Below are 13052 nucleotides of genomic sequence, written 5' to 3'. Positions count from 1 at the left end.
AGGAATGTTTTGCCTCCTCAGGTAGCCTTTAATTTCAGGGTTAAGTAAGGTGGTGGAGAGACTGGGATGGCTCTTGCCTCAACCTGAGGAAGGGTCCTCCCTTTGCAACCTTCCCCAACCTCCTCCTTTCATCTCTCTGCTCTTCCCGAAACTACCCATGGAACAAAGACCTGAAACAACCTGCAAAGGTTGGTAACAAGGAGAAGGTATGCCTTGATGCTTCACTATGAGATAATTTCTGTGTTTCAGTCTTTATTTTCATGCCTTGCACAAGGCATGAAATTGCCTCTATCTGTATTTTACAGATGAGGCAAGGAGGCCCTCAGACATCCCTGTGATTTAGAAGAGGTAATGCAAGTTCTGCATGAGATCTGAGGACTAGAATAAGATCTCAAACTGAGCTTTCTTTTTGACCTTCTCACACTCATTCCCTCTCCTTCTGTTGATGTTTCTTTCAGAAAAATTAGTAAGAGCCCTCCCAGCACATGACATGCCCCCAGACCAAAGGACCCGCTCTTTGCTATCTGAATTCTTGCTTCTCCCAGGACTGGGGACTTCAGGGGCACCTCACACTGGGAGAGGGGCTGAGGCTTCTCAGAAGTCACCATGGCTGCCACCACTGCTAGCAGCCTGTGCTTGGTAAGGAGGGACTCCCATCCTCAGTGCCCTGAGGCCATAACATACCTCTCCTGAGTGATAGCTTCTAGTCTCGTGTCAGGTTGTATGAAGCCATTGGCCCTTCGCCTGTTGATGAAGGGATCTGAGAAGGCAGAGGGTTATTCAGAATAGCGAGACGCTTTTTCTTTTTCAGCCAAAGGATCTCCCCTACCTACATATCCCACCTGCTTGTTCCAAGATGCTTAGAGTAAGGTCCTCCCTGTTCTTGGGGAAGAGTAAATTGTGCAACTGGCTTCTGCAGGAGCTCTTTCTGTGCTCATACCAGACCTTTTTTGAGCCATGTCCTTTTCTAGTGTCAGTTAACCCGGTTTTGGTACATGTAAAAGAGACCTAAGCTCTGTTTTCCAAATCTCATTATATTCTATGCAAAAATGGCAGTATGCACTTGTGTCAAAACTTTTGAAGTATTTTTTTAATTCTCTCCATTTTTATCCTGAAACTCCATCACCCAGTAAATTCAATTTCCCTGGGCTAGGTGGTTCTCCCTGTTTAATCCCTACAGTAAAGTACAAGGAAATTATCTTGGAGATGTCTGTAGTACACCTCAAATTCAAGAAAATAGTAAAGTAGTCTCTTACGGAGATACTCATGGGACTCCATGCTCTCACGGGACTCTGGGGAAAGAAAGAGTAAAAAACATGGTAAGACACTGTATTGATGGGATTCACAGTCTTACACACACCATGGATCAATTGAACACACATACAAATCAGAGAAACCAGGCTTTTAGGCATCTGCTTAAAAGAAGAGAAAGGGATCAGTGATGTGACCTAGAATTTATATGAGGAGTTTAGACTGTTCAGGAGTTTCATATGGAGCCACCTGGTGTTTTAGGCAGGATTTCCAGACTCGTGTTAGGTCATCCAGTCTGTGATTCTCAAGAATAGTTCCTCACCTTCTGTTCCTGGCACTACAGTGGATAAGATACCTGCTTACCTACAAAGCTAGCATGTGTTCTTAGGAAATGCATTAGCACAATGAAATGCACTTGACCCTTGCATGAAACAGCATCCTAATTCCTGTGCGTCTCACAGGGAAAAGGGGCTGATATTATAAAAGAAAAAAGGGAAATCTTCCTATTAACAAGGAATAATTAAGAATACATAGTCTTATTGTAGTCCAGACAGCAGAGGGGCAGAAAGAAAAGCAGTCTGCAAGGTGAGCTTGAACAGAGAGGAAGGGGCTGAAGCATCCTGGACCACAAATCCCAAAGACTGGTGCTGACAGCTCAGGATCAGGGCTAGAAGGATCTGACACAAGGGCAGGAAAGCACGCAAGAGATCAAGTTAAGAGGAAAGAAGACACAAAGTTGAATAACAAACCCAAAGATGTCTGCAGGTTTGGAGTTACCATTCTACCCAGTAATAAAGGTCACCTACCATAGCAAGTGGCAGCCATCACCAAGACAGCCAGGAGCATAAGGATGATGAGAGTGCGCATTGTGCCAGTGCAGGGAGGAATCTCTCACTCTGTATTTCTTGCTGTTTTGCTCTCTTCCCACTGAGGTCAGCTGGAGATCCTGGGCTGACTGCAAAATTAGCAATGGAATGTTTATAATGAAAACAGAGCCAGAAGGGGCCCATGAAAGAGCCTGGGCAAAGGCAACGGCTGGCTAGTACACACTATGGAGCCATTACAAAACACCCTCTATTAGCAGATTGAATCAGGTTTTGGAAAGGAAGGGACATGCCCCTTTCCTCTCCCACTTCAGAGCTGGGGGTCATAATCCAGAGACAAACATGTCACTAGCACTCCACACTCAGAAAAGCTGGCCTGTGCAAGTGGAAGAAATTTCAGAGACTGCCAGAGGCCCAAAGGCAGAGGTGTGTGTTGATCCCCAGCATAAATATTTGTCTTTCTAAATTTTCCTCTGATCTGCCCTCTTTGCCCTCACCATATTCTGTCTAGATACACCCAGCCCAAGCTGTTCGGTCAGCTTTGCCAACAGAGACATGGAGAATGAAGCTTCAAACACTCCTGCCCGACTCAGCTGGCCCCAGCTGCAATGCCAGCCAGCCAGTCCTCAGAGAAGGAATATAATCCTACTGCCCCTTCCCATCTCCTACTTTATTGCTCCAGGAGTGACAAGCAGAAACCCAGAAAAACCCTTTCTACTGGAGTGACTATGAGTTTTGCATTGAGATGACAGGAGCCGCACCCAGAACTCCATCTCTGCAGGTCCTCAGTGTGGTACTGACCTTACACTCCTCTTCTAGCCCAAGGGACTGGGTGGACTCTTGGTGGAGGCAGAGGAGATCAGTTTTTTCCTGTGAGGGTGGTGAGACACTGGCACAGGTTGCCCAGTGAGGTAGTGGATATCCCAACCCTGGCAGGGTTCAAAGCCAGGTTGGATAAAGCCTTCAGCAACCTGGTCTAGTGGAAGTTGTCCCTGCCCATGGCAGGAGGGGTTGAGACTAGGTGATCTATAAGGTCCATTCCAACACCTCAACAATCTATGAATCTATTAATCATATCTCTTAAGACTGATGCCTCACTGGTCTAGCACTAACAGTCCAGAAAAAGCTCTAAGTCTGCTATAGACACAAGGTCAGAGGTGAACTGATACATTTCTGCTGCCCCTCCATGTCCTGCCACTCCAGTCTCTTTAAGGAAATTCTCTGCTCTGGGATTGTTTTCATTACTTAGAGCCTGTGGTTTTGGATGTGCTGAATGTGGATTTCAGAGGTTGCCCAAATGTCTTGTACAGGAGTTGCTGAAAAAGGGAGACTTGAGGGAGAGGCTGGAGGAGAGACCCCAGCAGGCAAAGAGTGGGGCACAGAGAGGAAGATGCTAGGAGTACTTTGGAATGAAGCTGAGGCTGCACAGTAGGAAACTCCAACATGGTTTCCAGCCAAACCCTCTTTGTTTGTCTACACTCTGGGCAGAGCTCTCTGATCACTGGAAGACTCTGCTCCTATTTCAGAGGACTCTGATCCCAGAATGCCTGGAGCATAGCCTGCCATCAACCACAGGAGAAGAGCCACAATGGCCACTTTAACCCAAATGTTTCATTTTTCACCACAGAGGCAATACCTTTTCAAGGGATGAATGAACATGCCAGCTACACAGCCCTATACCAACAAATCTCCTTCGGGGAATGCTTTCTCTTGCAAAAGTACATCTCCTTTCTACTTCCCCTGCACTCCATAATTCCCCAGCACACATCTCCCCTCCTCAATAAGAGTGGGCTGCCCTAGAGGTAACATACCATACAACACAGTGAGCCCCATTCCTCTGCTTTCTAGTAGCATGCACTGGCTGCAAACGCAGAAAGGAGGTAAGCCAAATTGCCAGCATATGCCAGGGAAATCTAAGCAGTCCCACAAATAAAAGGGGGATCAGAAAAGCAGCCCTGATCTGTCTGCTGCTGGAGTGGAGAATTACAATGTTATACATGCTGCAGCAACCACTCCTAACGTTTTGCAGCTGTGAAGCACCACCAAGGCATTCATAACAAGCAGCCGTCCAGGAAAAGCAAGGCAGTCCCTGCATACTCACTAAGCTGTCGCTTCCCCGCCAGCCTGTGACTCTTGTCTGAGGGGGCAGCTCTCCTGGCGTCCCGGACCCTGGACTGAAGAAGAGGGATCTTTTATTTATTAGCATTGATCAGTGACTCCTCCCCTCTCCTACTCTTGGTCCACCCCCAGGTTACCACCTTCTCCATCAGAAACACCTTCTGCCCACAGCCAGGAAACCACAACCTCAAAGAGCAGAGCCAAGGGGGAGAGACCCAGAGCAGACATCAGGGACTAGTGGGGGGCACAGCCTCATCCAGGTTGCCTTTCTGTGCCCAAGAGCAAAGAGCGGACAAAGATCTGAGACCAAGCTCCAGTCTCCCACTTTGCTGGAAGACCCCTGGTCTTCTACCCTCTCCTTCCCTGGCGGTGTTCTAACTCAAGTCATGTTGCTGGTCAGGGTATCTGTTCTTCCAAAGGGTACAGGAGTCAAGAAGCCTTCTCCCATCTCCTTTCATGCTGCTTTTGCAACTGTCTGATCCCCCCTCTTAATGGCAGACTAATGTCAGACTGAAAACTGACATAACAAAGGTGTCTGCCTTTGGAGGCAGCTCTGAAACCTTCAAAAGTGACAAACCCTATGAGAAAAAGAGCTGGCTTACACAAACCCAAGCCCCTGAGATGCACCCTCTCTGTTCATACCAGACCCACAATAGTGCTGGACCACATGTCAGTGAACCCAGAACATGTGTTTGCTGGACTGGGCTACTGGGCTTCTAGCTCTGTCTGCACCACCTAGCACATAGTACACGTAGAGTGTACATGCACTACCCTGGGATGCTGAAATCATGCAAATAGCAACCCACAGCAGTGCTCCCTCCTTCTCTCCCTCCCTCAGCAGAGATCCATGCCTGGTGCATGCTCAGCATGGGTGGTGGCAGGTCCAGTTCTTAAGTAAGGGTAGGCATAGCCTCAGGGACTGAGCTCAGCAGAGATGAGATCATAGAATCATAGCATGGTTTGCATTGAAAGGGACCTTACAGATCACCTAGTTCCAACCCACCTGTCATGGGCAGGGACACCTTCCACTGGGCCAGGTTGCTCAAAGCCCCACCAAGCCAGGGCAAGGTCCTGGTCTCTGAGCATCCACGACTTCTCCAGGCAGTCTGTTTCAGTGTGTCTCCACCCTGACACTACAGTTTCATCGTAATATCTACTGGAGGGGATGACCAGCTGCAGAAGTAGTGGCTTGGAAAGTTAAGAAAGAAAACCCATCACATTATTCATTAATTAAACAGCTGCTGAGTGTGGCTTGTCTGGTCCAGAAAAAGATCAAGTGTGGCCTGATGTGCAGCCTTGATTGCAAAATCAAAATGGTGTCATATCCATGGAGTTAAAGAACCACCAAGTGATTGAACAGAGAACAGTGAGGGGCTTTTGTCCAAGGGTCATATCTTTAGCTCCAACAGTGTTCTATGAGTTTGAGGTAAGTTCAGATTTATCTGTGGCAAGGTATTGTTACTTGTGTCCTTGTACAAGCATCTGTTGGTCCTCAACATCTAAGAAGAGAAACCTTGAGCTGTCCTCAAGATATATATAGGGCACATAGTCATGAACTACCTTTGAAATGTAGTGCAAACAGGAGGACATTTCTTGTCCTAGTCTACTGCACTTCAGGGTTATCTGAGTATCCAGCCCTGTGACATGCTGAAGCCTGAAAGAAATCAGGACCAGGAAGATCTGGTCACCTTCATATATCTAGATACTGGAATGCCTTTGGCCCCAGTGCCATCTTACAAACCCTTAGTTAAGTTGGAGAAAATGGGCATTACAGTCAAGACTGTGAGATGGAAAGGAACCAGACAAATGGGGCAGAAGCCTAAAGAATGGAAAGATGTAGAGAAATTATTAATTGAATTTCTCTTGGGACTAGTTTTATTGAATACTTCCTTTAACAACTGGCTTTAAAAAGGATACTTTGTTGAGGAAGTTGATAACACAAAGCAAGAAAGCAACAGCAGTGAAAAGCAAGCCTGAGAACTCATACAAAGGATGAAAAGGATGATCTTGAAAAGTACAGTAACAGAAACAGGGTACTATGCAAGAGTACAAAGGCAAGGTCTTCCACTGGGATTAGCAGCAAAAATCCCACTGTAAGTTAAAAGCTCATAAACTGAAAGTAAACAGGGAACAACAGGAACAACTATGAACCAACAATCATAAAGGTGATGATAGAATACTGATTCTGAGATGTCTACTAAGCATGTGACAGCAGAAATGGGCACTGCTAGTGCCACTAGATGAGATACCAGGGAGACCTCAGCAGGATTCCTCTGTATGGCCCAGGACATCCTTGTTCATGGAAGAATAATTCCAGTGGGAAGTGCTGGAGATGAGGACTAACAAGGCAAGGTGACTTTCACTCACACAAAAAATGACAGACTTTTTCACCATAGCCTGTGGGTGTCACCAAACCTCTCCATTCTTGTATTGCCCATAAGGCATTTCCAGCAGGGACAATGGACTAGCAATTAGGTTTAGTTTCCAGTACCTCTCCAGGGGCTGTTTCAGAATCCACAGCTCTCATGACCAGGAGAAGACCCATTTCCAGCCTCTGTGTCTTTAGGGCCATGATCTGTATTCATGTCTCCCTCACCAAGTGCCCAGCTCATGCTAGGCAGGCTTCAGCAGAGTTGCTGAGCACTGCAGTGAGGGAATAAACCCTATCAGCTCTACAACAGATCAAGGTTTCCAAACCCAGGTTGCCCAGAGTATCAAGTAACTAGACTCATGGATCTGGACAGTCCTTTTCAAACTTGCTTCTGTGTTTCAGGAGGTAAGTCAGTCAACCACCACATGGTCTATGGTTTAGGAAGAGATTTCTCAACATGATAAACAAGTGCTTTTTAGAACAACTAGTTCTACAGCACATGAGAAAACAAGGCTTTATTTTTATTTTTTCATTTAGTCCTAAGTAATACCCAGGAACTGATCCAAGAAGCAAGTATAATTGAGCCACTAAGTAAGAGTGTCCGAGTATCCACAATATAATTAAAGTCAACAACCTCATGGAATAAATTGTGCTGAAAACTAGCATACTGACACTAAGCTTTAGAAAGGGAGATGTTTTTAAACACAGGAGCTAGTCAAAAGACTATGAAGTAAAAATAAACAGAACACATTTCAGACATTTAAAGAACTTGATATACATATCTGAACGTGTGTTAGCTCTGGCAGCAAACTCACTCAGCTACCCTAAATTAACCCTAAAACTATCTCAAATGCTAGTTCAACCTGGGAAAAACACATTTCAAAACTAGATTAAAAAATTTCCAAAAACTAAAAGAAAGGGGGAGCACATAAGCAGGAGAAATCTAGTTTCACAGCAATTGAATGAGTTTTTTTAAAATAACTGAGATGATTAATTTCCATTTCCATGGTGGGATGGGGACAAAAGAGTAATTTCATAACAAGTGAGTGGTGGGTGTTTTCCTCAAAAATATTTAAATACGTATCTTTAAAATCTGTCTCAACCTTTCCCCTGAGAAGAATTTTGCCCCCAGCATTACAACTTTCTGAAAAAATAAAAGTTTCTAGTGTGGAAATATGCATTGGTTCTAACAAAGTGAATCCATGTGTAGTCTTAGCAGTGTTGTAAAAACCACTATCTGAAGCTTACAGATAGTGTCAGTCTCCTGTGGGTAAGGAAAGTTCCCATGTCAGCTCACAGCTATTTTCTTTCATGCTTCTTCCAATATTTTGGGCCAGGGTGCACTTTAGAAGCTCCTCTTTCTGTCTTACATAATGACTTCCAGTGACTTTCTCCTGCCCATGGATGTGGAGTACACCTGCATGTCACACTGGCTCTGGAACAACTGATTACTCGGTATCCCAGTGCCAAGAAGCAGAACTTAAACTAAATACCATAAAAAGGCCCAGATTCTTACTCCCTGAACAAAGCCAGAGGAGAGGGTGAGAGGACAATTCTTTCAGCTGCAGTGACCTACAGAATTTGGGCCTGTCTCCCCATTAACCATGAGCATAAAGAGAGGTTTCCATTTGGTGAGCTGTCAGATTTGGCTGGTTGGTTGCTTCCTGGGTAAACTGGGGAGATTGTTAGCCACTGCATTATGTTGTTGGCAAATGTTTACTTTAACAAAATTCAGAGATTAGTGACCAGACACAACCTCACAGCATGGTCTATGCAGTTGTGATCCTCAAAGTTACTCCTTGTAATCCATCAGACTTCAAAATGAAGCCCAGTGTCCTAGAAAAATCGCGGTCTGGATATGAACACAGGAGTATCTGGGGTCAGCAGTACAGCCTACTGGGAACTCATTGCTCTCCATTTCTGCTTGCTGTGAAAAGTGAGCTTGGCTCAAGCCTTCAACTCCAATACTCAGCATGTTCCATGGGATATCACTGTATTACCTTAAGGACTGACTATCTCTGTTTGGCCAGGACTTCCCAGGACAGCTGTATTTGGCTGAACAATGAAAAAATATTACTAGTAATAGGAAGTTCATGAGCCCAGAAGACTAACATTTCACAGAAGTCAGACCAAGGTTATTCAGTTCACTGGATAAAGCAACTAAAACATTCAGGGCTAAGAGCTAACTCTGTTGCTTCCTTTGGCTTCACCCCCACCCACCCACACATGTCCACATACACTGATCAGCCTATTTCTCTTTCAGTCTGAGAAGGAAGGAAGAGAGAGGATAATGTTAATATTATTTGGATGTTGAAAAAAATGGCAGAGGCTCTTGTGTAGGGATTAAATAACCCATATGAGTAACTAAAATTGCCTGTACTTCAAGTATCCTTTGAAAAACTGAGCAGGCAAAAAGTCTGAACTTTGTCTTTAAAAACAGAGCATACTTCTGATTTGTACTCTTACAGGAAGGAGGAGCAGAAATCTCTTCTCCTTTTCCACCCTCATCCCCCTTGCTTGACCACATGAACACAAAAATGTCCTGACCTGATTCATTCTTTGGGATCCCATGAGTTTACCCGCCTTATTTCCTGTCCAGACATGCAGAGAGATAAGAAAACAGCTGTGGTTTCACTCTTCTCATCCATCTGGTAAATAAAAAAATAACAATAATGCCTCTTCTTTTTTTTCCAATAACAAGCTTAAATAGCATCTAGATCCCAAATATGCCAGTCCTTGTGAAGCCAAGATTGGACTGAAACATTTATGTTCTCTCTGCCTTAAATGCAGGAGACCACCGAAATATTTACAAGCATCCCTGTAGGGTCATATATATTTCTTTGTTCTATCTTGAGTTCAGTATCTAAAGTATTATAAATTTTGTCTTTAGTAAGTAAATAAATTTTTCTGAGGCACACCAAGCCTTGGTCTCTGTTGTCAATGTCTGATAGAGTACAAAGGAATGCGAGGGAGTGGGGGGACATGCACAATATCCAGCTAGTTGTGAAATGCTGTTTGTGTCAAGAAGAAAGACATTCTTGTTTCTTGAGGCAGGAAATCTGATTACTCTTATCTTCCTGTACATAACTACAAATTACATTAATGTTCCTAACATCACATGCAAGTCAAGCCATTTGACTTGACAACCTCCCTTAGTAATGAATTTCGCACACTAATTATATGCTCTTTGGATACATATTTATTGTTTATTTGTATTCAGCCTGACAACTGATTATTTTTATTAAGAATTTTGTGTTCTCACAAAGCGTGAAAGAATTTTAAATGGAGAAGGAAAGATAAATCATATCTTTTAGATTAGTTTTTCCTTCTTCCTAAAATGGCACTGAACTCTAGAAGTAACCACTTTGTCAGGGTGTCTTTGCCATTAGTGGTCATAAATTCCCTTAAATTATAAAAGAAAAGATAAAATATAAATGGAGAACAAAGAAGAGGTCTGGGTGAGGAAGCACTGGAAAGAAAGGCATAAGAAGGGCTACAAGAACAGCACCTATTGATGGCACAGGCCAATAAGATCCCATATTAACGCACAGAACCTCTGAACATCCAGACTGGGGGAAAAAATTGGTCTAAAACCACGTAACTCCTAAAACAAGGGACAAAGTACACCTAAGACTTAATAAAAGTAAAAGAATCAGACAACTGGCAATGATGGTGCTAAGATAAAGAACAAGATTGAGTCATAAGATACCTAGATGAGGACACAAAAGATGACAAGTCCTAATGATATTCAGAGGTGGGAAAAGGTGGAGGCACAAAAGACAACAGTTGCTGCCAACTCCTGAAGGATGTAAAAGATGTATCTAAAATGAGCATATGGTAGCCAAACTAAGAGAAACTCAGGACACAAAATGAGGGTTCCAGAGCCCATGCAATGAATCTTCTATGCGATTGCAAGAAATCCAAATAGCATGAACAAACACATACCAGTGCATATGAAAATGTGGTTATGACAGTGTTAGTCCAAGAGAGTGAAATCAGTGTGACTTGAAATAGAACAACTTTTTCTTTCTATAGTGTCTCGCATTGACCTCTGTTACTTCAATATTGCAACAGTATTTACTAAAAAAATGAGGTATCAAAAGGTAGCATGATGATGTCCTTGGTACAGAAAAATCTTCACTCCGAACTCATCTCACATCATTCTGCAGCTTTGGTAGTGGTCTGTGTGGTAATAAATTTCTTTCAGAGCTCTTTGCATTTTGTCCGTTTTAACCAGGCACTGGGAGGAAACCCGGGATAAATGTGCAAGAAATAGAGCAAGACTCTAGTCCTGCAGGCATGAGGTGACACTTTTAGGTTCAGCATTCTCTCTTACTTGCGTGGTCAAAGCTGGTTGGGGTCTGCTTTGCTGAAATTGTCTGCCATTTTTTCTCTGAACATATGATAAAGGATATCATTTTAAGACTCAATACAGGTGCCAAAAATCACATAAAAATACACATATGACTTACAGCATGTATCAGTACTAGAAGTTCATTAGAGCTTTTTCCATAGTAGACAGACTTCTGCCAACAAAGACACTTTTGTACTTCCTGGGCTTTATGTAATGTTTTTTTTCTCTCTGTTCTGGTAATAGGATGTGCTTACAATACCTCCTGGCACCAAATGGATTGTATTATTTGGGATTTCTCTTCTCACTGTCTCCCACCTACAGCCATGCCTGCACTGGAAAATGTTACTGTACATTTATCAGCAAAATACACTGCATGAGTCACATGTTAGGTACACAAGCATTTACAATCCTGCTGACTGGTTAAGTCTAAGATTGATGAGAATATTGTTTAATACCATACATTTTCATACAGCAGACATCACATTAGAATCTCTGCTGCACATATATTATTTACCAAACATCTGTACACAGCTGTAGAACATGCCTTCCCCCATATTACTTGGCCAAACATCTACCTGCCTTTCTTGGTGGTCATTTCACTAGTGAACTGGAGGACCTGCTGGAGGACCCAGTAAATAAAATACCAATACTACTCAATAAACAACAGATACATAAAAAGACCCTTGTCTATTCTGAGACCTGAGTGTAGCATTTAAATGAACAGCTAACTCCAGTAAGGACTGCAGTCAGGACAGTATTTCATTAAAGCCATCAAGGTTGCTCATTGGGGGTAAGGTCCTGTTTGTGCCAAATGCTGTACAAGCCCCAGAAGGGAGAGATGTGTGGTTACGTGCCTGTCCTCACTCCTCCATGGAAGAGGCCTGTCTGGCCTTCCTCAACCCTCTTATCACTACCTGGCCTTCCCAAGCCTGGAGCTTGGTGATGACAGATGATACACAGGTGTCCCAAGTTCACTCTCTTTTTCAGCCCCTGGAGCTCTTCTGTATTATCTCTCTGGGTTTCTCTGTGCTATCACTTTATTGATAATCTGTTGCTGACCCCCATCAACTATTGCAGGCACTGGATTACTAAACAGAAATCTGCTGCCATTATACCTTATCTGGGGAGATCTTGAGATAGTAAGAGCATACGAAAATAATTTAGCACAGTGGGTTTGCACTTCCAGAGACGGGCACCATCAGTGAAATAGCAGCAGGAGTGTTACAAGGAGGTCTGTACTGCCACTGAAGAGAGATCTGCAAGGCTGAGGTAACAGTAGAGAGCTTGGTTTTAGCTCCTTCTCTCTTGCCTGACAGAAAGCACCTGAAATCTCAGATCAGGTTTCTGCCTCCTCTGTGCAACACTTAGCACTGAGGCACAAAGCTGACCTTAAGCTGATCCTGAGAAAAAGGTTCCTGTTTTCTTGCTGCTGAGGTTGTTTCCTGGCTATCCCTGCCTGCCTGGTGGATTCTGTCCTTTGTTGCTACAGTCTGTTGAATCATGTCAGCTCCCTGAAAAGCTGCTAGGCCCCAAGAAGGGTTTCTTCTGCACTTCTATCCTGCAGCTACTCCTGTCGTGATATGAAACCCCAGCACTCAAGCTGATGCACCCAGTTGTACTGGAGAAAAGTGTCTCAGGAGATGAGGGAAAAGGGCACAGGGACTTTCTTGACAGCCACCACATTGGGATGACCACTGTAAGCTAACTCATATATATTTATCTGAACTGTACTTGATTTCAGCAGGCTTTGATTTTCTTGGGAAACTAAGTTGCTGATGTTCATGGTGAAGTTGAGCCTATGACTGGTGCTGGCTAGAGAACTGGGCTTTCAATGCTGCAAGAAGCACAGCATAACACAGGAACAGCAGTCCTGGGCAGGAGAGGAGTCAGGCTCCTCACTCTTCACCTGCCCACCATGCTTCATCCACAGGACTGAACAACAGCAGCTATAAAAGTCCACAGCGGTCCACAGCCAGCCTCAGCTCCCTCAGTCCCACTCTACTTCCTCTGCTCTCTATGCTTGCCCCACTTGGCCAGTGAGACACACTATGGCACCAACCCCATCTCCTTCTCCAGGCTGTCTGTGCCCTTCACCACAGATATGGCACTGCCACCTGCCACCTGCTCCAGGCCC

General features: G+C 44.1%; 1 protein-coding gene across 1 annotated transcript in view; it reads right to left on the bottom strand.

The window, feature by feature from the left end:
• MGP (matrix Gla protein) overlaps window positions 1-4243 on the bottom strand; it is a 4793-nt gene extending 550 nt beyond the window's left edge. The window contains exons 1-4 of the mRNA XM_009076321.1: window positions 4177-4243; window positions 2058-2206; window positions 1257-1292; window positions 685-760 (exon numbers count right to left, since the gene is read on the bottom strand). Coding sequence (XP_009074569.1) covers window positions 685-760; window positions 1257-1292; window positions 2058-2118 — 173 coding nt within the window. The 5' untranslated portion in view covers window positions 2119-2206; window positions 4177-4243. The remainder of the gene's footprint in view (window positions 1-684; window positions 761-1256; window positions 1293-2057; window positions 2207-4176) is intronic.
• Between the last annotated feature and the right edge of the window lie 8809 nt (window positions 4244-13052).

The sequence above is a fragment of the Acanthisitta chloris genome, unplaced genomic scaffold (assembly GCF_000695815.1).
Source record: "Acanthisitta chloris isolate BGI_N310 unplaced genomic scaffold, ASM69581v1 scaffold28746, whole genome shotgun sequence".
Lineage (NCBI taxonomy): Eukaryota > Metazoa > Chordata > Aves > Passeriformes > Acanthisittidae > Acanthisitta > Acanthisitta chloris.
The sequence above is the reverse complement of the archived record's forward strand: the minus strand, read 5'-3'. Positions and strand labels throughout refer to the sequence as shown.